The sequence below is a fragment of the Phacochoerus africanus genome, chromosome 11 (genome assembly GCF_016906955.1).
Source record: "Phacochoerus africanus isolate WHEZ1 chromosome 11, ROS_Pafr_v1, whole genome shotgun sequence".
Taxonomy (NCBI): Eukaryota; Metazoa; Chordata; class Mammalia; order Artiodactyla; family Suidae; genus Phacochoerus; species Phacochoerus africanus.
The window spans coordinates 106,236,692-106,262,723 of NC_062554.1; the positions used below are offsets into that span (position 1 = coordinate 106,236,692).

The 26,032-nt window shown below is 40.9% G+C and overlaps 1 protein-coding gene across 1 annotated transcript in view; it reads left to right on the forward strand.

The window, feature by feature from the left end:
• Positions 1-26,032, forward strand: part of PRKAR2B (protein kinase cAMP-dependent type II regulatory subunit beta) — a 108,137-nt gene that overhangs the window by 58,402 nt on the left and 23,703 nt on the right. Inside the window, exons 3-4 of the mRNA XM_047752331.1 lie at positions 8,362-8,414; positions 15,511-15,594. Of these exons, the coding sequence (XP_047608287.1) occupies positions 8,362-8,414; positions 15,511-15,594 (137 nt within the window). The remainder of the gene's footprint in view (positions 1-8,361; positions 8,415-15,510; positions 15,595-26,032) is intronic.

Consider the following 26,032-nt stretch of genomic DNA (forward strand, 5'->3'; position numbering starts at 1 on the left):
TATATCTTGTTGTGTTTTGTATGTTGTGTATGTGTACTTTATATTGGGGAAAAAAAGGTAAGTTTTTTTTGGCCTCTTCCCCCATTTAATCTTTTTGTTTGAAAATGAGGGTCTAAAAAACGAAAAGAAAAAAAAAATGCATGCCTTAAAGTAGTATTTGTAAAAGGTACATTTTTCCCCCCTTTGTAGGAGGACATTTCCACTTCAATAAGCTAAGTTTAACCATATTGAATCAGAACTCTGTTGTCTAATACACCTGTGCTTTTATAATAGCTTTATTTTAAGCTGATTATCATTTAAATAAATATGCTAAAATCTTCGCACATTGAGAACATTGGCAATGTAAACTTTATACACTTTTGTATACTTTTATAGAGTCAGTTTTTTCTCTGGGTTTTAGATCCCTAAACCATGCAGTCTTTCTATAAAGGCCATATTTGCTTTTGATGCCTTCAGCAAATATTTATTGAGGTTGTACTGTGTGCAGGGCTCCGTGCCAGATGTTGAGGCCCAGTGGCTCAGGGAGCCGGGCCTGCTTCCTTTATTCTTTGTGAGCTTTGTCAGAGCTAACAGGTTATGCAAACTTGTCCAAGTCAAAGTTGCTTTGACTGTGCTGATTTTTATCATTACCAGCAAAGGACGGTGGGCCCTTGCTGAAAAACCCTGAGAGTTGGTGTAATGCCTTGTGTGGTGTAACAGGAAAGATACTTGGTCTTTGTCCCTGTGCCTGGCACAGAGCTCCTAAAACCCTTGGGCTCCTCCTGAGTTGCCCTGGTGTACCCACTAGGTGATTCTTAGCTGAGGGGCTCCTGGATGGCTTCAGAATGGGGGCTGGGCCCAGAAAGACCAAGCTTTGATTAGAAGTTTGAAACTTGCAGCCTACCCTCGGAGAAGGGGAGAGCGACGGGAGATGGGGTTAAGCCCCAAAGGACAGTAATGTAATCAGTCATGCCTGTGTAATAAAAACCTCTGTAGCAACCTCCAAATGACAGGGTTCAGAGAGTTTGCAGACTGAGGAGCACATCAAGGAGCTGGGAGGGTGGCACAGCAGAGAGGGCGAGGACGTGCTCCATCTGTTGCCATATCTTACCCTGTACATCTCATCTGTTTGGCTGTTGTGGGTTTTTTTGTTTGTTTGTTTAGGCCTACACCCTCAGCATGTGGAAGTTCTCAGGCTAGGGGTGGAATTGGAGCTGCAGCTGCTGGCCTACACCACAGCCACAGCAATGCAAGATCCATCCTCATGGATACTAGTCAGATTCGTGACTGCTGAATCACAATGGGAACTCCCTGTTTGGCTGTTTGTGAGCAGTATCCTTTATTATAAACCAGTAAGAGCGAGGAAAGCACTTCTGAGTTCTGTGAGTTGTTCTGGTGGATTATTGAACCTGAGACAGGTGTCATGGGAACTCACAATTTATAGCTGGTTGGTCAGAGTAGGGGCAGCCTGGGGATTGCAGTTGGTCTCTAAGGGGAGGGAGAGTCTTGTAAGACTTCATCCTTTATCTTGTGGGATCTGCTGCTAGCTTTGTTGGATAGCTAGCAGCAGACAGTGTTGGAATTGAACTGAGTTGTTAGACACTCGGTTGCTATCAGAGAGTTGAGAAGTGGTATTAGAAAATGTATTTGGTGTCAGGAGGAAAAAGAAACCCTTGTCCCTTGTCTGTCCCATCATGTATGCGTGTGTGTACATATGTGTGTATGTGTAGTTCATGAGAAGATTGAGGGCCAGGCCCCAGAAGATGCAGAGCCAGTGTAGTTCTCACTTGCCTCTTTTGTCATGCAAACTCTCTCCATTGTCTGGCTGCTCCAGTGCCCATTATACTGTCTGCAATGTGGGAAACTGCTGAAATTTTTGGAACGTTCTAGATGGCTAATGTATTGTCCAAGTACATATATGCAGAACATAATAGGGAAAACTCAGTGTAGATTTCACATAAAGAAAATCTCACGTCTGTTGCCGAACAGATTGCAGCATACAGTTTTAGGCTCAATTTCAGACTGCCCATGAGAGATGCGGTACATTTCAGAAAAAAAAAGTACGAGGCAGTTAGGTTTTCTGGAGGCTTTGGTTTGAGGGTCCATCCAAACTTAGAGTCTTTCATCCATTTACAGATATTTACTGAGTTCCTAATCTTTGCTCTAGGCCTCTTGGTGAACAAGACAAAATGTCTTCATTTTCCCTCATTTTCTCTCTCTGCCTCCATTTCTTGGAGGAACAGTGTAGGATTTTTAACAAAGAAGAACTTTATTTATTTATTTATTTTTGTCTTTCTGCTATTTCTTGGGCTGCTCCCATGGCACATGGAGGTTCCCAGGCTAGAGGTCGAATCGGAGCTATAGCTGCCAGCCTGCACCACAGCCACAGCAACATGGGATCCAAGCTGCGTCTGCGACCTTCACCACAGCTCACGGCAACACCAGATCCTTAACCCACTGAGCAAGGCCAGGGATCAAACCTGCAACCTCATGATTCCTAGTCGGATTTGTTAACCACTGAGCCCCGACGGGAACTCCAAAGAAGAACTTTACATTCCTTCATTCATTTATTCATCCGTATGTTTTAGTCGATAGTACAGGTGGACTATTGGAAGACGTTTAAAGGGGATATCAGGTTTGCTCCCAAGGCCCTTCAAGCTTGTTTGTTCATTAATCGGCCATTAATTTAAAAAAAAAAAAAGTGCATTGAGGAGTTTCTGCTGGGGCCCAGTGGGTTTAGAATCCAGCTACAGTGGCTTGGGTCACTGTGGAGCTGTGGGTTTGATCCCTGGCCCAGGGCAGTGTGTTAAAGGGTGTGGCGTAGCCGCAGTTGAGGCATAGGTCACAGCTGGGGCTCAGATTCAATCTCTGGTCCAGGAACTTCCATATGGTACAGCCATTAAAAAAAAAAAAAAAAAAGTTTATGGAGCCAGGCAGTGTGCCAGGTCAGTGCCTGAGAAATATACAAGTGAACAAAGCACACAAATGAACAAAGTCTCTGAAGGGCTACAGTCCCAGCCTGGAGAGGCAACATCTTTGGTAAAGTGGGGTCAGTGATACTAATGAGTTCTGCCCACACTCTAGGGACAGTGCAAAGGGGACGTAGCATCAGGGTGGCTTAAGTCAGCTCTGTAGATGAGAGGTGTGCACATGACTCTTTTTAAGAAATTTTTACTTAAAAAATTTTTTATTTTGGTTGACTTACAATGTTCTGTCAGTTTCTGCTGTACAGTAAAGTGGCCCAATAAACACGTGGCTCTTGATCTGACTTTTAGTTGGGGCTGGAGGGGCGGGATGCCTTAGAAAGGCAGAAGTGGAGGAGTACCCATCAGAGGAGGCTGTCCTCCGTGTCAGTGAAGATAAGGAGGTGTGAGGCACACAACTGCAAATGCTGTGTTTCGATTTGGGTGTAGGGGGTGGCAGTAGATGAATTTTAATACAGCGAATTACACATCAGTGCCAAGGACTAAACCTTGTAATATTGGCACGACAAATGGGTCAATGAAATGATAGCCCAGAAATTGTCAATAAACAAACATGTGATAAGGTAGGTATCACAAGTCAGAAGGGTGTTAAATGGTAAATATTACAGGGACAGTTGATTATTGAGAAAGACGATAGATTCTTACTAGTGAGAAATTTTAGTCAAGAGTTTAGAGGCTTGGAGTTCCTGTCGTGGCGCAGTGGTTAACGAATCCAACTGGGAACCATGTGGTTGCGGGTTCTATCCCTGGCCTTGCTCAATGGGTTAATAATCTGGCGTTGCCGTGAGCTGTGGTGTGGGTTGTGGATACGACTTGGATCTGGTGCTGCTGTGGCTGTGGTGTAGGCTAGCGGCTACAGCTCCGATTAGACCCCTAGCCTGGGTACCTCCATATGCCGTGGGAGCGGCCCCAGAAATGGCAAAAAGACCAAAAAAAAAAAAAAAAAAGACAGAGAGAGAGAGAGTTTAGAGGCTTGAAACTTAGGTTTTAGGGAATTAGGATTTGCCTCTGGGGATTAACATTTAAGATCAGCACCGACCTAACACTGAGACAACCTTAAAGGATATAGTATCTTACCTACCATATCACCTCACTGGACATGTAGAGAGCCCTGAGAATGGCTGGCTTCACAGGCCCCACGTTCACCAGGGCTTTTAAGTTTGGTTTAATGTTCTGCTCTCGCCCTCTTGAAATTCTTCATTTTTGAAGATGGGCCTGTATTTTCATTTTGCCCTGAGTCCTGCACGTTGTGTGTCTGTTCTGCCTGTGTGGTTGGCCATTCCTTGGAAGAAACCGAAAGCTACGGAACCAAGCTTTAGAAGTGGATGTTTCCCTGGGCTTTTGGGGAGTTGCAGTAGCACAGTCAAGAGTCCGGGCCACATTAGCAGGGCCATCTGTGTCGTGTATGGATGCCTCGGGCTGACCCACACGGATGCCATTAAACATTCAATTTGTTTGACAGACTCGTTCTTCCTCCGGTCTCCTTCTCACTGAACAACCTTTGAATTGTGATTTGGCTTTTGCTGTGGGCTTCCTGCAGGGAGAGAGCTGGCCTGTCACACTGACTCCATACTGCTTCAGGAAGTTTGTCACTGAGCTGGCATTCTGGGTGATAGGCATCAGTGAGGTCCTTTAATGGGAGCCTGTCTCCAGGAGAAGATCTCCTTCTATTAAATTTTTTAGAGGAAAGACTGAGATCCAGGCATTGTGCTGGCAAGTTTACCAAAGCTGGCAAGTGCAGAACAGTGGTTAAGAACAAGGCCTGGAGTTCCCGTCGTGGCTCAGTGGTTAACGAATCCAACTAGGAACCATGAGGTTATGGGTTCGATCCCTGGCCTTGCTCAGTGGGTTAAGGATCTGGTGTTGCCGTGAGCTGTGGTGTAGGTTGCAGACGTGGCTCGGATCCCGCGTTGCTGTGGCTCTGGCGTAGGCCAGCGGCTAGAGCTCTGATTAGACCCCTAGCCTGGGAACCTCCATATGCTGGGGGAGCGGCCCTAGAAGAGGCAAAAAGACCAAAAAAAAAAAAAGAAAGAAAGAAAGAAAAAAGAACAAGGCCTTTGCATAAAAAGCAGTCAAGTTCCAACACCTGATGACTTCATGGTTCAAGGTGGATGAACCATGAAGTCATCATGCTAAATAAAGAAAGTCTGTCACAAAGGAACAGCTATTATATGATTCCACTTATGTGAACTACCTAGAATAGGCAAATTCATAGAAACTGAAAGTAGATTAGAGGTTACCAGGGGCCGGGGGCAGGAAGAATGGAGAGTTATTGCTTTATGGTTTCAGGGTTTTTGCTTAGGGCAGTGAAAATGTTTTGGAGATAAATAGTGGTGACATTTATACAACATTGTGAATGTACTTTATGCCACCTAATTGTACACCTAAAATAGCAAGTTTTATGTTATATCTACTCTTACCATAATTTTTTAAAATTAATAATATACCAAAAAGCATTGAATGTATACTTTATGTAGGTGAATTGTATGGCATGTGAATTATATCCCAGTAAAGCTGCTTTCTAAAACATTAAAAAAGAAAAGAAAAGAAAAGAAAAGAGTTCCCATCTTGGCTCAGTGGTAACAAACCCAACTAGAATCCCTGAGGACATGGGTTCAATCCCTGGCCTCACTCAGTGGGTTTAGGATCTGGCGTTGCCATGAGCTGTGGTGTAGGTCACAGATGCAGCTCGGATCCTGTGTCGCTATGGCTGTGGTGTAAGCCGACAGCTGCAGCTCTGATTCAGTCCCTTACCTGGGAACCTCTATATGCTGCGGGTGTGGCCCTAAAAAAGATCAAAAGAAAAAAAAAAGAGAGAGAGAGAGAAATCAAGGCCTTTTGAGTCAGCCAGACGGTCCTGGAATCAGGGGATCAGGTATAGGTCCTGTGACGTTGCAATGTGTGATCTTGGCCAAGAAACATAACCTGCTCTATTCTTTCATCTGCCAAGTGGTGATATGACACCTGTCTTAAGGTTGTTTTGAAACTGAGGAAGGAAATATTTGGTAGGTCAGGATTTTTCCACCTCTGCCCTGTTGACATTTTGGACCAGATAATTTTTGGTTGGGAGGAGGGAGAGCTATTCTGTGCATAGTGGGGTGTCTAACAGTATCTCTGGCCTCCCGTGGTAGCTTCCCCTTAACCCCCCCCCCACAGTTGTGACAGCCAGAATGGCTCTGGACATTGCCTCATGCCCCCTGGGTGGGGAGAATTGGCTGGTTAAGAATCATTCACTGGTCTAGGTGTATAGAGCAGAGCCTGAAGAAAGTTTCCGGCAGGTTTTATAACAATAATGACAGTCATTGTGCTAAAGATGATGAAACTCCTGAGGCCATCCTGAGGCCCCTGGAAAGACATTTGTCAGCCTTTCACCTGACCTCTGCTCTTTACATTCCTACATCCACGCCAGAGTAAGGCCCACATGGACTGAAAAGTAAATGCAAAAAGGTCTACCTTTACAAACTGAAGGAAAAGAGAAATAACTGATCTTTAGACTTGCAAATAAAGAAGATTTGCAAATACCAAACTCGAAAGCAGTGGTATTTTTGTGATGTTTATCTTTGGGTTTAAGTCATATTACAGAATAGCACTACATTAAATATCACTATAATAATCACTACATTAAAAATAAACAAGCATGCGTAATTGTTGTATACCTGATAATTATAGTGAAAAAGCAAACTGGAGTTCCCTGGTGACCTAGTGGTTAAGAATCTAGAGTTGTCACTGCTGTGTGGCTCAGGTCACTGCTATGGTGCAGGTTCAGTCCCTGGCCTGGGAATATTCACATGTGTCAGGTGCAGCCAAAAAAAAAAAAAGCAAACTGGATAGAATGATTGTAAGAAATATGACAAAGTGTGGTGTTAAGAATTAAGAAACTGGAGTTCCCATCATGGCTCAGTGGTTAACAAATCCAACTAGGAGCCATGAGGTTGCAGGTTTGATCCCTGGCCTCGCTCAGTGGGTTAAGGATCCGGTGTTGCCGTGAGCTGTGGTGTGGGTCACAGACGTGGCTCGGATCCCGCGTTGCTGTGGCTCTGGCATAGGCCGGTGGCTACAGCTCCAATTGGACCCCTGGCCTGGGAAGCTCCATATGCCACAGGTGCGGCCCTAAAAAAGACAAAAAGACAAAAAAAAAAAAAAGAATTAAGAGACTGGTGTAAGTCAAAAAGAAACCAAATACTGGAGTTCTGTCATGGCGAAGTGGTTGGCGAATCCGACTAGGAACCATGAGGTTGCAGGTTTGGCCCCTGCCCTTGCTCAGTGGGTTCAGTATCTGGCGTTGCCCTGAGCTGTGGTGTAGGTCGCAGACGCGGCTCAGACCCTGCGTTGCTGTGGCTCTGGCGTAGGCTGGCGGCTACAGCTCCAATTCGACTCCTGGCCTGGGAACTTCCATATGCCGTGGGAGCGGCCCAAGAAATGGCAAAAAGACAAAAAAAAAAAGAAAGAAACCAAATACAGAAGTAAATTATTATAAACATTTGAAAATTGTTCAAATTCAATAATAATTTTTTAATAAAAGTTTTTTCATTTACATTGGCAAAGATTTTGAGCAGTAATATCTGCCTCTGATGTACCATTTAGAGGACTCTCCTTACAGTCTTTGTAGGACACTGTATGGGTACAGTCTCACTGGAAAAAAACTTGGTGATAAGTATGCCTTAAAAATTGTCATACCTTTTAGTCCCTAAATAACATTTGGAAATAATTCCACAGCAAAATCTGAAATGTAGACATATATTAATGCGTGAAGATGTTTACTGCAAGGTTTTAATAGAAGCCAGCTTTGTGTCTAGCATTAGGGGAGTGGTAAGTTATGGCTTATGATAAATAATTAGCAGTCCTTAAAATAATATTAACAAATGTGTCTCATGGCACGAAGAATTCTTACAGTATTAAATGAAGAATGAATTTTTTAAATTGTGTATCCAATATAAACTTAGCACAGAATAAAGACTTGAATATGCAAAATGTTAATAGCATTTGTTCCTGGAAGATTGAATTGTGGGTAATTTATGAAAGTTACTCATAACTGTATAATTAAATTGATCACCTCACACGTGTGTGTATGTGTTTATGTGTTTGTTCTTTTAGGTAATTTTTTGATCTTATACATTTCTATAGCTTGGAAATGAAGGTATAGAGGTTAAGCTACGTTTTTCTGAATAGGAGGGGAAAAAAGCAATTATCAGTGTCTTAAAGTTACAGCTTTATGTTTTAGTAAATTCTTTATAAATTGAAATGGCAAACTGGTTTTGGGTAGAAGACTGCTTGCCCTGGATGAGGTGAATTAATGTTTTATTTACACCACAGTATTCTTTTTGTTCATCACTTTTTAAAGATTTTGTAACATGTTTTTTAATGAAAATCTTTAAAACATCCATTTTTATTTTTATAGTGTGTGCAGAAGCTTATAATCCTGATGAAGAAGAAGATGATGCTGAGTCCAGGGTATGTAATTTACGGAATATATTAATTTTAAATAAAACTCCTGTCCTGGATAAGGAAAACAATAATAGAAAAGCTGTTAACAGGTAGATAGGTTAACAGGAGGCATAATGGAATTATTCCTAGTCTTATCTCTGATAGCTTTCTTTTACTTCAAGTTCTGTATAATTACTTTGATCCACTTTGGATAAAAAGAAAGATGAACGTAAAAACTTCCTGCAGTTGTGGTTTTATTTCTCTTGCAAAAATATAGTCTCTGATGAACATATTTTTAGCTCTCTTGCCCATAGTGATAATGTTATTTTTCTTAGTATTTCTAGCAAAGAAAAATACTAGGAAAAGCCTTCTGCTCCTACTAATTTATCACAACAGAAGCTTATTCTAAAACGACCACAACAAAATCACAATAAAATTACATCTAAAATGTCAGTACAGCAGTTATTATTTTTTAAAATCTGAGTCTGATAGTTTGCTCAGAAAATGGTACCTTGGAGGACATATTGTTTTTGCAAGAATTTGTCCAGTTTGGTTTGAAGCAGTTTTTAAACTGTGTCCTTTAACTCTGTTCTCCTGTTATTTATTTAGTAAAAAGTAAACCAAGTAAGAGATGACTGAGCCTGGAAATGGAAAGTAATCATTTACTTTTTTTTTTCTGAGTACATACTTTACAAAAAAGCTCCTTTTTTTTCTGTCTGGCCTTAAAAAATAAAAACAAAAATCTTTTTCCATAGCTCTGAAAAATACTTCAGTAAGATGGGGTTTTAATGTAGGAAAGCAGATACTGTGTCCCTAAGCCATTACATCATTTTGCTCCCTGAAATATAAGTAAAATCTAGTGGTAGGACTATCAGGAGCCTTAAATGACACAGAGGATTTTGGAGGAAATCCCAATTCACTCCTGTCCCTGCGGGGATTCCAGCACCAGGTACTCATTTCTTGGTTCGAGAACTTACATATTTTGATAAAATCTATAAATTCTAGTCTGAAATTACATTGCCTTAGGATCAGGGTATCTTTACTAATGTGTAATGTGCTATTATGACTCCACGTGGTCTGAAAAACAGCCCCTCCCCCCTCTACCCTTTATTTATGTATCTTGCAGAAATAACAGGCGACTTTGAAGACAGCATTCTTTGTGTATAAATGTGTATGATAAAATTTAGTAATTGAGATGCTTGATAAGCCGTTTTAACTTAGTAACAATCTAAATTAAAAAACATCTAAAAATGCAGTTTGGAAAAAATATACAGTGTTTCATGGACTTGAAAACTCTTAGCTACCATTTGATGCCTGTGATAAAGTGGTTTGGCTGGATCACTCTAACGGATTTCTAACCATCTTGTTGGGAAGGCTCTACCAGTTAAGATTCATTTGGTCGTGGGAAAGAACCCAATCATATTGAGATAAAAGAAAAAAGAAAACATGGGGGAATTACTGGACATATACTTGGAAATCTTATAGAAATCCTGAGAGTGTTAAAGAAAACCCCACACTGTGGGCAGGAGCCAGCCCGCCTCTGGGGTCCTTACACAGCAGTGGTGCAGCACTCAGAGTTTTGTCATTGGAAGGGACTCAGCTGCCAATCACTCTGTGTCTCTCTCAGTTTAAAATCCTAATTTCTCTGTGGAGACTTTCTCACAGACCTGACTTTGGCTGGGGGGCCAGGCCAAGGAGTTTCAACTTGGCTGTGGCCAGTTATAAGTGAGACCATCCTGCACCCCACTCCTGGATGTATATCCAGAGAAGATTCTTAATTCAAAAGGACACATGCACTGCAGAGTTCATTGCAGCACCATTCTCAATAGCCAGACATGGAAGCAACCTAAATGTCCATCCACAGAGGAATGGATAAAGAAGGTGTGGTATGTATCTGCAACAGAATATTACTCAGCCATAAAAAAGAATGAACTAATGTCATTTGCAGCAACATGGATGGAACTCAAGATTATCATACCGAGTGAAGCCAACATCACTTATATGTGGAATCTAAAAAAAAAAAATTAAAAAATGATACAAATGAATTTATTTACAAAATAAAAATAGACTTGAAGACCGAGAAAACGGTCTATGGTTACCAAAAGGAAAAAGGGGAAGGGATAAATAAGAAGTTTGAGATTAACATATACACACTACTATATATAAAATGAACAACAAGGACCTACTATAGCACAGGAAACTATATATTCAATATCCTGTAACAACTTACAATGGGAAAGAATCTGAAAAAAAAATCATACGTATGTGTGTGTACATATATAACTGAATCACTTTGTTATATACCCAAAACTAACACAACATTGTAAATTAACTACAATTTTTTTAAAAAGGTTAAAAAAAATAAGGTCAGTTTTGGAGAAGAAGGCATCTTTGTGGGTTGGGCATTCACCCAAGTTGTCCCCTGTAATATCCTTCAATGTGACTTTAATAGTTTTTGGTCATTATTTTATTAATGATGTATTAATCATTATAATAAAGTATCTTGGACTCTCCATTAGGTTGACTTTTATCTAAATATGTTACTATAAACTATTTTTTGTCTTAGATACTGTAAGGCAGTTTGTACCATAGCCCTTGGAAATGATTGGTACAGATTTCAGAATTAATTGTCTCTAAACAGGTACTAGAAAAAATGTAAAGAAAACATATAATGTATTTTGAGAAACTAACATTTCATTTGGACATTTTATCTTATTTCAGAGACTGTTTATATTATTAAATCCTTAAATCTCAGGCTAGTGTAAATAGGTATTCTTTGATATGTATTCAAAGAAAAATAATTTATTTTTAAAGTTTTTATTAGAATATAGTTGACCTAACAGTGTTGTATTAGTTTGAGGTGTATGGCAAAGTGAATCAGTCATACATATAAACATATCCATTCTCTTTTCCCATTTAGGTTATTCACACTATGGAGTAGATTTCCCTGTGCTATACAGTAGGTTCTTGTTACAAAGAAAATTTAAATACTTAAGCTTGATTTTGGAAAATAGCAGATTTTAGTTGGAGTGCCTTTAATAAGTGAGAATGTAAGGGTTATGTACATCTAGCACGTAGAAGCTTGCAGAAAAGAGCTGGTGAATTTAAGAGTGGAGCATTTCTTTGTTCTGTTACTCAGTGTTTGGAGAGGGCCTTCTGCCTACCTGGCCAGGTGCTGGGTGTACAGCAGTGAACGTGGTGGAAAAGCCCCTGCCGTCTTGGAGCTTAGTGTCTAATAGCAGAAGCTGACAACAGCCAAGTTAACCAACAGTCATAAATCATGAAGTGTTAAAAGGACAGTGTCACAGGGTGTGGGAATTAAAACCAAATCCAAACCCCTAAATCACCTGGGTCCCTAGTTAAATGGAGGAGTTGAAGAAGGCTTCTTGGACGTGAGACCAGAAGGATGGACGTGGCAAGAGTCTTGCCAGAAACCCACGTCCATCAGCACGGAGGAAGGTGGAGACTCAGTGAAGGTAGCTGTGGTTGGGGCTGAGTGGCTGAGGTGAGGGTAGCAAAGGAAAGGAGTGGGGATTTAATTCTCCGAAGCCGTGACGGAATCCATCGAGGTTTTAATTTGGCGAATGGGGTGTTCTGATTGAAATTTTTAAAAGGTTACTTTTCAGCTCTGTGTGGAGAGTAGATTGGACAGATAGGAAAATACTTGTACAGACTTCCCTTGATTAACAAAATAGATGGGGTGTTTAAAGAAAATTGTCGGTCTTATTAATTAGTTTTTAAAATTTTTTTAGTTGAAATGCAGCAGAAGTTTATAGCAGGAATTGGGACTTTCCCTGTAAAGCTTTTATTTCTTGAGAATTTTACCTTTCTTGGATAATAAATACTTTAGGCTTGGGGGGGCTGTACAGATTCTGTCGCAACTGTTCAGCTCTGTTATGATAGCTTGAAAACAGACATAGACAATACATACATGAACGGGCGTGTCTGGGACCTTTAAAACTTTATTTACAGAGAGTTCCCTGGTGGATGGTGATTAGGATTTGGTGCTTTTACCACTGTGGCCAGGGTTTAATCCTTGGTCTGGAAATAGATTCCCCCATCAAGCTGTTGCTTGCTGCAGCCAAAAAAAAAAAAAGGACACTTGAATTTCATGTAATGTTCACGTCAGGAAACAGTATTTTGATTTTTTTTTTCTTTTTGGGTAGCCCCAGTCATTAAAAATGTAAGATCATTCTTAGCTCAGGGGTCATACAAAAAGAAATCTGGCCTTTGAGCCATGGTTTGCTCACCCCCGTTTAAGTATAAACTCGATGGCCACCCTACCTGGGATGAATCCCAGCTCTGCAGCTTCTGAACTGTGTGACGTTGAGAAAGTTACTTGGTCAGGTTAATTTTCTTAACTCTTCTCGCTTGAGAGAGCATATGGTGTTTGTCTTTGCCTGACTCATTTCACTTAGCACTTAAAATTCACCTATTTCATGAGATCTGTTACTAGGATAAAACTAGTCAATATTTAAAGCCCTTAAACAGTGCCTGACACATAGTAAATGCTACATAAATATTTGTTTAACCAGTAAGATTTTTTTTTATCCTGAAATCAGAAATAAATTCTAATAGAAAAGAAAGTAGCCTCTAGGATAATAAAAATCACATTTGGAGAGTTCCAGTGGTGGCTCAGCAGGTTAAGAACCTGACTAGTATCCATGAGGATGCAGGTTCGATCCCTGGCTCAGTGGGTTAAGGATATGATGTTGCCAAAAGCTGAGGTGTAGGTTGCAGCTGCAGCTTAGGTCTGGTGTGGCTGTGGCTTTGGTGTAGGTCGGCAGCCGTAGCTCCAATTTGACCCCTAGCCTGGGGACTTCCGTATGCCACAGGTGTGCCCCCCCCCCCCCAAAAAAAAGTCATGTTTAGGTACCCTGCTGAAGCGTTGGTTATCCAGATACAGATCTCATCTGTGGGGTCACACCAAACCCAACAGAAGGAAACAAGTCTTTGGGAGCAGGAGACCATCTTCTGAACAATTGGGTGATACAAACTTTAACAGGGCATGAAGCAGGCAGTCTCTGTTCCCTCGGGTCCAGAGACCTGCAAAATGGAGTGGAAGGCAGAACGCTCTTTATAGGGTCAAGAATAAGGAACAAGGAAGAGAGAACCAGAAAACGAATAAGGAACAGGGAAGTAAGTTTGGAGCCCAGAGTTGGCTTGGCTTTGGGGGATTGACTGGTGATACACTGTGTTTCTGATGAAGTGGAACATTTATAGGGACACAAGAGTTATCTAAGCTTTGATTTTGCTGCCGTGGTACCCTGGGCAGAGGCGGCTCCACCTCGGACCTAGGAAATTCGTTCAACGTCAGTGACGTGGTATCCTCAACCTTTCCTCTCTGAGGATAGAGCTTCTCAGCAGGCAGACATTTGTGACTGCTTCCGTTTGATGTTCTAGATGGATTTTGTGACCCGGGAAATAACTTTTTGTTTTATTCTGTTTTCCTGTGTTAGGATTCCTTCTTTGAAGGAGGCAGAAGTGAATTTTGGTTGGCATGGTTTAGTTCACATCTGGATTTTTAAAGTTTCTTGTATAGCAGCGAGTTCTTAGGCACCGGGATCTGCTCTATCTGGATCCATATGCCATCACTGGATCTAGTTTGAGACAGTGTTGATTAGATGGGAAATGAAAGTTTGCACATTCCTTACCCTTAGAGGAGAAGCGGCAGTGACTTCCTCTCTCACTGGCTAATAAGACTGTTTCGTAGTGTATAAACAGCCCGCATAAACATAAATAACACAGCTACACTGTCCATTTCCTCACTTCTTCTTGGGCCTGTGATATTTAGCCATCTGAGATGGGTTTGAAAAGCTGATTTTAATTCCCATTGTGAGTTTTAATCTATTCCTGGGCACAGAACTCACCATGGCCCGATCCTGGTTCTTGTGGAGGAGGGGAGCTACTCTGCTTGTCATCCTGACAGTCTGGTCTCTGTGCGCGTGACCATTAGAACAGGAAAAGGGGGTGTGTGGGTCTCTGGGAGACCGATGTGATGTCTTCCGCTTTTTGGACCGTCTCTGACCTCTCTCGCTCATCTTAGAGTTACATGCTGCCCATGTTCACCAAAGAATGGACCTTTGGGTCCATGTTGCTTAAGCCTTCTGCTAGAGGGGAGGCTGAAGAGTCAGCCCCTTACAGAGGGCACTCTCTTGGCCTTCGCCCTCTGGAACAAAAGTTTGGGTGCATATGGGAGCATGGTTTTCTTTGAGCTCTTTCTGAAACGAGCACACCAGGATGGCTGGATTCATCTTTCCTTGGAGCCACGCTCTCTTGGTGCAACAGCGCTTGAGTGCCTGCTCCCTGGGGGCTTAGTTACATAGGTTGTGCGCAAGAGCACACAGGTAAGACTTTACTTGCTTTTAGAGACGTTTATCAAGTTACAAAGGGAACTACTGCATCCTGAAAGAGTATTGAATTCAGTGGTAAAGAGTATAAAACAGTGTTAAAGAGTGGTAAAGAGGAGTTCCCGTTGTGGCACAGTGGTTAACAAACGATGAGGTTGCGGGTTCCATCCCTGCCCTTGCTCAGTGGGTTAAGGATCTGGCATTGCCGTGAGCTGTGGTGTAGGTTGCAGACACGGCTCGGATCCTGCATTGCTGTGGCTCTGGTGTAGGCCGGTGGCTACAGCTCCGATTAGACCCCTAACCTGGGAATCTCCATATGCCGAGAAAGCAGCCCTAGAAAAGACAAAAAACAAACAAACAAACAAACAAAAAAACAACAAAAAAAACAAAAGAGTAGTAAAGAGTAGTAAAGAGAATGAAGGCGATCTAGCAGAGCTGCTGTACCCTCGTGTCCTTTTGTATGTCCCTGTGGCCTGGAGCTTTGACGTCTCAAGTGATTAGCCAGTCCAGACCCTTATAGAATGAACTTGCTAACCTAGGAAAGACACTACTTTGACAAACATTCAAGTGCTGTATTAAGGAAATGTGCACCCTGTTCCTGAGATAAACTGTATTCCTTTCCCATACTTCAAGCTGGTAGTTAATGTCTTGTCACCTAAAGTGAACCCCTGCACTCATGATTCATCCTTGTAATGTCCTGCTAGGAAATTTTACCCCTTATGAGTCAGGTGAGTAAACTAATAGTTTGTTTGTTAATTTTGGTGTCCTTTTAGATTATACATCCTAAAACTGACGATCAAAGAAATCGATTGCAAGAGGCCTGCAAAGACATCTTGCTGTTTAAGAACCTGGATCCGGTAAGATAAATTGCAATTTATGGAAATGGTGTTTTCCAGTGTCAGTGTGAAGAACCGTGCAGGGTCTTGGATCTTACCCTCTTTACAAGCTAACATCACCTGGGTCATGTAAAGGACCCGCTGTGGATGCTCACACAGGCAGTGGGCTGTGTTCTGGGAGCTGGGGAGGTCACTGCTATCAGAGCAGGAGTAAGCTCTCCTGCCATTTGTCCAGGGAAGACTTTATCTCATCCTTCAAGGTTACTTGCTGAAAATGCAGCCCTGTGAAATGGCCCATGTATAAGCAGTTAAGCCTTTGTCCACTCTGCAGGAACATGCAGCAGTGTTCAGGGCTCATGGGGGAGTGCCTCTATCACCAGCCATTAATAGTAATTATTTTTAATGCATAACTTTTGTATTATACGTATTTTATTTATTTATTTTTAATTTTTGTCTTTTTAGGGCCACATCCATGGTATATGGAAATTCCGAGGCTAGGGGCTGAATCAGAGCTGCAGCTGCCAGCCTACACCATGGCCACAGCAAAGCCAGATCTGAGCCACGTCTGTGACCTACACCACAGCTCATAGCAATGCTAGATCCTTAACCCACTGAGCGAGGCCAGGGATCGAACCCACACCCTCATGGATACTAGTTGGGTTTGTTACCACTGAGTCACGACGGGAACTCCCTTATACTTAACAGTTAAGTTTTACTTGACTTTAAAGGTAGACGGATTTTTTTTCTTCTTCTTCTTTGTAAAGATTTTGAGATCTCTGGATCTCTTGGTTTTGGGTGTATTTCTGGAATCCCCTCTCTCAGGCTGAGTGACCATGCTGTTTAGACTTTGCCATGCTCTCTGGCCTAAAAGCTTTTTGCTTCCTTCATCAGAGATGATGCTTGTTCTTGGCTATATGGTCCTTTGGGAAAGAACTCCTGCTACCATGTTCTAACTGGGAAACCTGGCTGAACATATTTAACTTTCTTCGGTTCCTTTTGATCAAACTCAGTATCTTATGGTCTTCAGATTGATGCCCTAGAAAAGAAAGCATTAGATCAAGACCCACTCTTTTAAGATGAGGTCTTCTTAAAAAGGCCATTTTTATAAAAAGGAAGGTCCTGCGTTACACCGCGTCTTCTATGCTGGGTCGTATTATACCTGAAGTTATCTTTTAAAAGCTCTTCTGTTTATAATACCAGTTATGTTTATATCATGTCCTTTAGGATCACAGATTATATTTTGCGCCATTGGAGATGTTGCTTTAGCACCACATAATCCAAGGTTTGTCCTGTTTGATCCAGGTCCTCCAGATTGGCAAAACTCGGAGCTCTAAAGAATGGGGTTGCTGGTTGTTCTAATAATGGAAGAATAATACATGGAATTAAGCTAGAAAATTTGGGAGTTTGGTTTATGAATGGAAAATTTTCCTGGTAGTATTAAATAGTAGAATAAGTGACTAAAAGGAACTTGTGAAATAATGGGCTTTCAGATTATCTCAGATTTCCCTTATCTAGAATGATAATGATTTTGTGAAATAAAGGACATGAAACTATGTGATGTCTCATGATCTTCCATCAAAAGGAGTCCAAATAATTATTAGTGGAAAGATACAACTGCGTGTGTGTGCGTGTGTGTATGTGTTAGATGATAATTTTGGTATTGGAATTAAACTAATTTAGTATTTTTAGATAAATAGAGTTTTTTTTCCACTTTTTAAAACTAATTTAGTATTTAATGCTTTTGCTCCAGATACACACAGAAGACAGCTGTGAAATTAATCCTTAGGTTTTTATCTTTAGGGTATGCTCTAGCCAAGGAGATTCTTTTCCAGGCAGAACTTTGCCTGGGAGAATTTCAGGGTCACCAAAAACAGTGTGCTTCTTAAGCTTTAAGATGCCCATATGTCATCAGAGGATCTTGTTGAAAATGCAGATTCTGGTTCAGTAGGTCACTTGCGGAGCCTGAGAGTCTGGATTTCTCTCAAGCTCCCAGTGATGCTTTCAACCTAAAACCATACTTTGAGTAGGAAAGACCAGAACCCCTTGTGAAAACGCTCTAGTTCCATATATTGGTACTGCCACAAGTTATTTGCATATGTTCATATTTAATTCAGCTGGTATTTTAATGGTTCAGCAGTGATATTCTGGTGTCTAAAAGCTAAGGGTCGAATAGGCATGTGTGAAATAATTGGCACTTACACTTTCCTGAGATGCTGCCTGTTCTATCCCATCCTCTAAATTAAATTGATTTTTCTTGCCATTTCAACTTAAAACGCTTTTAAAGCATTATGAAAATTTGGTTGTGTTTAAAATAACTTAAAAAAAGAAAAATTTTTGCTGGTGTATTCTGACTGGAACATCTTTACTTCATTAAAGTGGTTATTTTTATAAACATGGGAACTTTTGTAGACTTCTTTTGCCACTCTGTCGAAGGTCTTCAGTATATGTATTTTAAAGGCCACAGTTCATAATGACAAAAAAGGAGTTCCTGTCATGGCTCAGTGGTTAACAAATCCGACTAGGAACCATGAGGTTGTGGGTTCAATCCCTGCCCTTGCTCAGTGGGTTAAGGATCCTGCATTGCCGTGAGCTGTGGTGTGGGTCACAGACGCAGCTCAGATCCTGCGTTGCTGTGGCTCTGGTGTAGGCCAGTGGCTACAGCTCTGATTGGACCCCTAGCCTGGCAACCTCCATATGCCGAGGGAGCGGCTCAAGAAATGGCAAACAGGAAAAACAAAAAACAAAAACATAATGACAAAAAGGAAAAAGTCAGTTCCTGAAAATACCAAATTCATGAATTATGCTTATTAAATGTTTTATAGGGAAGAAATAAAGGTATTTCTATAGCTGTTTCCAAAAGATTTTTTTTTGAATTTGAGTTCATATGATCTTGATTTATTTCCCTACTTCTCCCTTCTAGGAATGATACACAATATAAATGAAGCAGTGTATAAATAAGTGAACATTAATTTTTTCTCAGCATATTACCACCCGGAATAAGAAATTATCCCCAAACATAGCAGATTGAGGATTTTAAGTTAAGCTCAAGTTTTAAACAGCTTTCTAGTTTTTTTTATTATATGCATTTTTTGCCAAATGTGTTTTAAACTGAATAACATTTTCCACTTATATAATCGGCTTATCCTATAGCAGCTCCTTTGAGTTCAATTCCTTGACCACCCACCATGTTCCAGGGCTTGTATAAAGCGTTGGATGCCACAAAAATACTTAGACATGGTTCTTGTGCTCTTGGAACTTATAATTTGGTGAGAGATTCAAATGTACCTACAAATCGATTTTGTAAAACATGATAAATGCTGTACTGCAGGACCTTATGAGAGAATGTGATCTCTTAGCCTCTCCTGAGGATCCAGGAAGCTGGAGAGGCCACCTGAACTGAGCCTCAGAAAAGGAGTTGGATATCACCAGCTGAACAAAAAATACAGAGAGCATTAACCCTAGAGGCTAAAGCAGAAGATATCCAGTGGTTGCTGCTCAGATGTGCATGCTCTAAGGACCAGTGTGGAAAGTCATACCACAGCAGCAGACACATTCTGGAGGCAGTCGCATTTTAAGCAGAGAAGTTAATAATGTGTGTCTGAGGTTACTAAGGTGGCATTGTAGAGGGTGGAGTTTAAGGCATGAGAGGGACAGGTCAGGAGCAAAGGAATGGAGCTCAGAGAGGAAACTGCACCATGAAAAAAACCCAGCTCAGCTAAAGAAGAAGGAAAGGGCATGATTTCATAAAATACTCAGGATGAGCCGGAGTTGGTACTTGGTGATTGAATGAACCAGGACCCTGAGAGAGTCCTGGATGATCCCCAGTGTCTGGCTGTGGAGGTGGTACCTTTTCCTAAAATGAAATAACTTGGAAGGGGAAGCAGTGATTACTAATTAGCATGAGGAATGATCTTGGCTTTGCATCTACGATCTCATTTGACTTGCCTAAAGGCATTGTTTAGCTTGAAAAATCTAGCACCTCCTAGGCCTCAGAACATTTTTCCTTGGAGTTTTGTATATTCATACATTGAGCACAGCATTTATAATTATTAACCTCTTTGAAGATATCCTTTTCATGAATATTTTAATGCTCAACTCAGTAGGCCATTTTTCTTCTAAAATATTTCTAATTTGAGGCAAACTGAAATAATTTACCTATGCCATATGATAGGTTCTTTCATAAATGGAGAGTAAATTGTTATTTTTTTTAAGGGAGTCAGAGCCCTTTTCCTGAGCTCTGTCTGGAATTTGCATACCGTAGGAGAATAAAATGTGGGTTTCCTACAGTAGCTGTCAGTCACTGAGATAAGCCTCTGCATATTAAATATTTCCTAAGTTCTTTTCATTCTGTGCATAATTATGGGGAAATTACGTTTTGATTGACTAGAACAGACATCTGTCACATAGAGACGTTCTAAAAGAAATAATTGTTCGGTATTTTATCAGAGACCACTTTTTCATATATCCATATATGAATTCTTAAGCTTTAAAATGTTTTTAAAGTGCTGCTAATTCTGGAGATAACAAAAATAATTACTATGGCAATATAGTCCCTCTTCTCCATTTGATATTCAGGGCAGAGCTAATCAATAAAGCCGATATTCCCCCTCCATCTGCCCTAAACAAGTTGAAATATAAATAGTTAGCAATAGTAGTAAACCGTTTAATCAAACTTAATAATTTTGATAGGTGACCATATGTTGCCTGGGTTGATGAACTTATTTGGGTAGCATGGTCCCCGTGAGGCCAATTAGCATCACATCAACAAAGCACTGCCTTACTGTTCCATTGGCTTCATCTTCAGCCCTGGTTGCTGTCTCATAAGTAGGGGTCAGAGTTCACACAGGGACCCAGGGAGGGGATGAAAGCTTCCTCCTGCAGACCCTTCACCATCTTTCTTCCAAAAGTTTTTTTTAGTCCACATCAAGAGGCAATATTATATTTTCTGTTTAAGTAGAGAGTTTGTATTAATCACCAAAATACATAAATAGCTCGTGTGGCTCAAAAAAAAACCCAAAAAAAACAACAATCCAATCAAAAAATGGACAGAAGATCTAAATAAACATTTCTTCAAAGAAGGCAGACAGATGGCCAAAAAGTACATGAAAAGATGCTCCTCATCGCTAATTATTAGAGAAATGCAAATCAAAACTACAGTGAAGTATTACCTCACAATGGTCAGAACGGCCATCATTAAAAAGTCCACAGATAATAAATGATGGAGAGGGTGTGGAGAAAAGGAAATCCTCCTATACATTGGATGTAAATGGTTCAACTACTAGGTAGAATGGGATGGAGGTTCTTTAAAAAACTAAAAAGAGAACTACCTTGTGATCTAACAATCCCATTTCTAGGCATATATCCAAAGAAAACTGCAATTGGAAAAGATGCATGCACCCCAGTGTTCATTGCAGCACTAATTACAATAGCCTAGACATGGAAGCAACTGAAATGTCCATCAACAGATGAACAGAAGATGTAATACATATATGAACTGCATATTACTCAACCATAAAAGAGAATGAGATAATGCCATTTGCAGCAACATGGATGGACTGAGAGATGATCATCCTAAGTGAAGTAAGAGAAGGACACATACCATATGATATCAGTTACCTGTGCAGTCTAAAAACAAGTGATACAAATGAACCTATTTCCAAAACAGAAACAGATCACAGACTTTGGAAGCAAATTTACGGTTACCAAAGGTGAAAAGTGGTGGGGTAGGGTGGACTGGAGGTTTGGGATTGGCATATACACACTGCTATATATAAAATAATCAGCGAGGACCTACTGTAGAGCACAGGGAACTCTACTCAATATTCTGTAATAACCTATATGGGAAAAGAATCTGAAAAAGAATGGATATATGTATAACTGAATCACTTTGCTGTACCGCTGAAACTAACACAGCATTGTAAATCAACTATACTTCAGTATAAAACAAAAACTAAATTGAAAAATAGAGTTTTTGATTAATTAAAAAATGTAAATCCGTATGTGTATACAATTTACAAAAATTCAAAAGAGTTGTCAGTGAAAAGAAATCTCTCTTCCATTCCTGTCTCCTAGCAATCTAGTTTCTCAGGAGCTGAGTTCTTTGAGCACTACCATGTGTATTTTTCTAGTGTTATGCTATATATATATATATTCTTTTTAAAATTTTGGTGGCAGCCAGCTATACAGTGTTCTGCCTAGGTTGGTTGGTTTTTTTTTTTTTTTGCCTAACAGTAAATCTGTATTTATAGAGATTCCATATTCTTTTTTTTTTTTTTTTTTGGTCTTTTGTTGTTTTAGGACCGCAACCCTGGCACATGGAAGTTCCCAGGCTAGGGGTCAAATTGGAGCTACAGCTGCTGGCCTCTGCCACAGCCACAGCAACATGGGATCTGAGCCGCATCTGTGACCTACACCACAGCTCACAGCATTGCCGGATCCTTAATGCACTGAGCAAAGCCAGGGATCAAACACGGCCTTGTAAACGAATTAATTCGTTAATCATGGATACTAGTTGGTTTTATTAACCACCGAGCCACTATGGGAATTCCCTATATTCTTTTTAAAAATTATTTTTATCAGGAGTTCCTGTCATGGTGCAATGGAAACGTATCCGACTAAGAACCATGAGGTTTCTGGTTTGATCCCTGGCCTTGCTCAGTGGGTTAAGGATCCGGTGTTGCCATGAGCTGTGGTGTAGGTCACAGACTCAGCTCAGATCTGGCGTTGCTGTGGTTGTGGTGTAGGCTGGCAGCTGTAGCTCTGATTAGACCCCTAGCCTGGGAATCTCCATACGCTGTGGGTGCGGCCCTAAAAAGCAAAAAAAAAAAAAAAAAAAAATTATCAGTATTTATGAAAGTTAACATTGGCAATATTTATGTATTATAAAACTAAATCATGAAAATACATTTCATTTAGCTGTTGTCTAATGTATTAAACTATACAAGAAGAGAGGCCCCAAATTGTCAAAATGATACTGAAAAACAGAACAAAGTTGAAGGACTCACACAAACATCAAAACTTTTACTACAAAGCTACAGCAATCAAAATGGTGTGTTACTGGCTTAGGGTTAGACCTATAGAACAGTGTAATAACACTGAGAGTCTAGAAACAAACCCACACAGCCAGGGCTGTTTGATTTCAACAGAAATGGCAAGATCATTTACTGAGGGAAATAGTCTTTTCAACAAATGCTGCCAGTACAGCTGGATATCCAGGCACAAAAGAACACCATATACAAGAACTAACTCCAGGTGGATCAGAGACCTATAAAACTCTTAGAAGAAAACACAGGGGCAGGTCTTTATGACCTTGAGTATAGCAGTGGATTCTTAGATAGACATGGAAAACAAGAGTCAGGAAAGAAAAAAAGATAAATTGGACTTGATAAAAAATAAAAAGCTTTGTGTATCAAAAGACATTATCCAAAAAAGCAAAAAGACAATGTACAGAATGGGAGAAAATATTTGCAAATTGTGTGTGTATCACATATAAATGATAAGGGCCTCATATCCAGACTATAAAAAGAACTTTTGAAGCTCAGCAATGAAAAGACAGATAACCCAACTTAAAAGTGGGCCGAGTACTTGAATAGACATTTCTCCAGAGAAGGCGTACAAATGACCAATAGGCACATGAAAAGATGCTCTGCATGGTTAGTCACTAGGGAAATACATGTCAGAACCACAGTGAAATACCACTTCACCGTCACTAGGGTGGGTATCATTTTTTAAAAAAGGAAAATAACAGGTGTTGGCAAGGATGTGGAGAAAATGGAATGCAGCCTGTGCTGGTAGTCAGGTTTTTCAAGCCCTGTGGAAAACAGCTTGGCAGTTTCTCAAAAGCTAAGCATAGAATTTACTATATGACTCAGCAGTTTCACTCCTAGATATAGATCCCAAAGAATTGAAACAGGTCTTCCAGAGAAGACTCGCGTACGAATGTTCATAGTTGCAGTATTCACAGTAGCTAAAAGGTTGAAACAACCCAAGTTGTCCACTGACAGGTGAATGGATAAGTAAAGGATGGGGGGTGTGTGTGTGTGTGAATATTATTCATCTATAAAAAGGAATGGAGTATATAACATGTACTACAATGTAGAGGAACCTCAAAAACTTGATAATGAGTGAAATGAGCCAGATTAAAAAGGCTGCGTGTTCTATGACTCCATTACATGAAACATCCAAAATAGGTAAATCCATAGAGACAGAAAACAGATGGTGGTTGTCAGGGCCTAGTGAGGAGGGAGAATGGGGGTGGCGGCTTAATGGCCACAGGGTGTCCTTTCGGGGCGATGAAAGTATTTTGAAATTAGGTGCAGGTGGTGGTTCCACCACTTTATGGCCACACTTGTCCACTTAAGAATGGTTAATTTTCTGTTATCTGAAATATCCCTTCACTAAAAAAATTGTATGTAAAATCCATCCAAACGTGGATTTTCATTAGTTTTAATATTGAATGGTTAGATTGGAGTTCCCATCGTGGCTCAGCGGAAACGAATCTGACTAGGAACCGTGAGGTTGCAGATTTGTTCCCTGGCCTTGCTCAGGGGGTTAAGGGTCTGGCATTGCCACGAGGTGTGGTGTAGGTCACAGATGCGGCTCAAATCTGACACTGCAATGGCTGTGGTGTAGGCCAGGAGCTGTAGCACCAATTAGATCCCTAGTCTGGGAACCTCCCTATGTAGCAGGTATGGCCCTTAAAAAAAGAAAAGACAGCAATATTTAATGGTTAGAATACACCTTAAGGATGAATTTGGGATTTAACATATACATACTACTGTATATAAAATAGATGACTATCAGGAACCTACTGTAGAGCACAGGGAACTCTACTCAATATTTGTAATAACCTATATGGGAAAAGAATCTGAAAAAGAATACATAGGAGTTCCCGTCATGGCTCAGCAGAAACAAATCTGACTAGTATCCCTGAGGGCGCAGGTTCAATCCCTGGCCACACTCAGTGGGTTAAGGATCCGTCATTGCCCTGAGCTGTGGTGTAAGTCACAGATGTGGCTTGGATCTAGCGTGGCTGTGGCTGTGGCCGGCAGTTACAGCTCTGATTTGACCCCTAGCCTGGGAACCTCCATATGCTGCAGGTACAGCCCTAGAAAGCCAAAAAACAAAAACAAAAAACAAAAAAAAAAACCAAAAAAAAAACCAGAATACATCAGAATACATACAAATATACACACAGACACACACACACACATATATATAATGAATTACTTAGCTGTACACCTGAAACTAACATGTTGTAAATTAACTATACTTCATTTTTTAAAATGGTATTAAAAATCAGCTCTTCACAGAATTCATCACTGAAGCACCTCCACAAAACCTCTGGGTCCCAGAATACACAGTTTGAAAAACACTGAGCCCCACTGACAGCATGTGGAGGGAAGGAGACCTGCCTACCTGGACAGGGCAGGGAGCACCTCTCTTTGCGAGGCAGGCCCCGTCGCTGCTAGACAGCTCTCCTTCCTAGGCAGGTCTTTACGTTGTTCCAAAATCTCCAGAAACGTCCATCCAGAAGTCACAGTCCTGGCCTCTGGGGTCACCAACATCATCAGTATGACAGCAGATAGCAGGTGTATTCACTCCAGTTTCTCTCACTGGAATGCTTCCGGTTCCCTGACGGTTCTTCTCCCTGCAGGGTTCACATTTCCTGGTTGCCCTTTTTTGAGTGTTCTCGAGCTTGTCAGCGACTCCAGTAAAAGATCAGGGTCTTAACATTTCTCATATTTGTTTATAGCTGCCTAGCTCTCCAGCGTATAGATGTGCCAAACTTATCCATCGCTCTGCAGACAAACTTAAGTTTTCAAATTTTTGTTGTGACGCACATTTTGCAATGAAAAATGCCTGTGCACGTGTCACTTCACACATCCCTAGAGAATAACTTTCTGAACAAGGAATGGTGAGGTGCAGGGGTAGCGTGTTCGGAATGTTATTGACTGCTGACAGTGTGCCTTCTGAGGTCTGTTTGTTTGACTTCCCATCAAGCCATCTGCCAAAGAATGCCTCCTTCCTGTGCCATCTCCAACAGTGTATTCTAACACTTCAGTCTTCCTGAGTCTGACAGGTGAAGAAAGGTCCTGCATTTCAGTGTGTGTTTGCATTCCTGTTTATTGTGAAAGAAGTTGAACGTCGAGCTCCTTCCCCTTTTTCTGGAGGTCTCGAGGGTCAGTTCTGTGTCTTTGGTGTTCTGAAAACTGCATTGTATGTGGGTGTGGTGGATCCGCTCATCAGTTGTGCCGGGCCCTTGAGGGAGCCCTTTCAGTCTGAAAACCTACATCCTTTGCTGCTGAAAAGTTCATCCCATATTTCTTTATCATCCCCTTTGTTGTCTGTCTTAGCACTTTCTCTGAAAATCTGATCTTTTCATTTCTCTATGGGCTTCCTTTGAAGTTGCTGGTTTTAATTTACCTTCTTGGTTCTTTTTTTTTTTTTTTTCATTTTA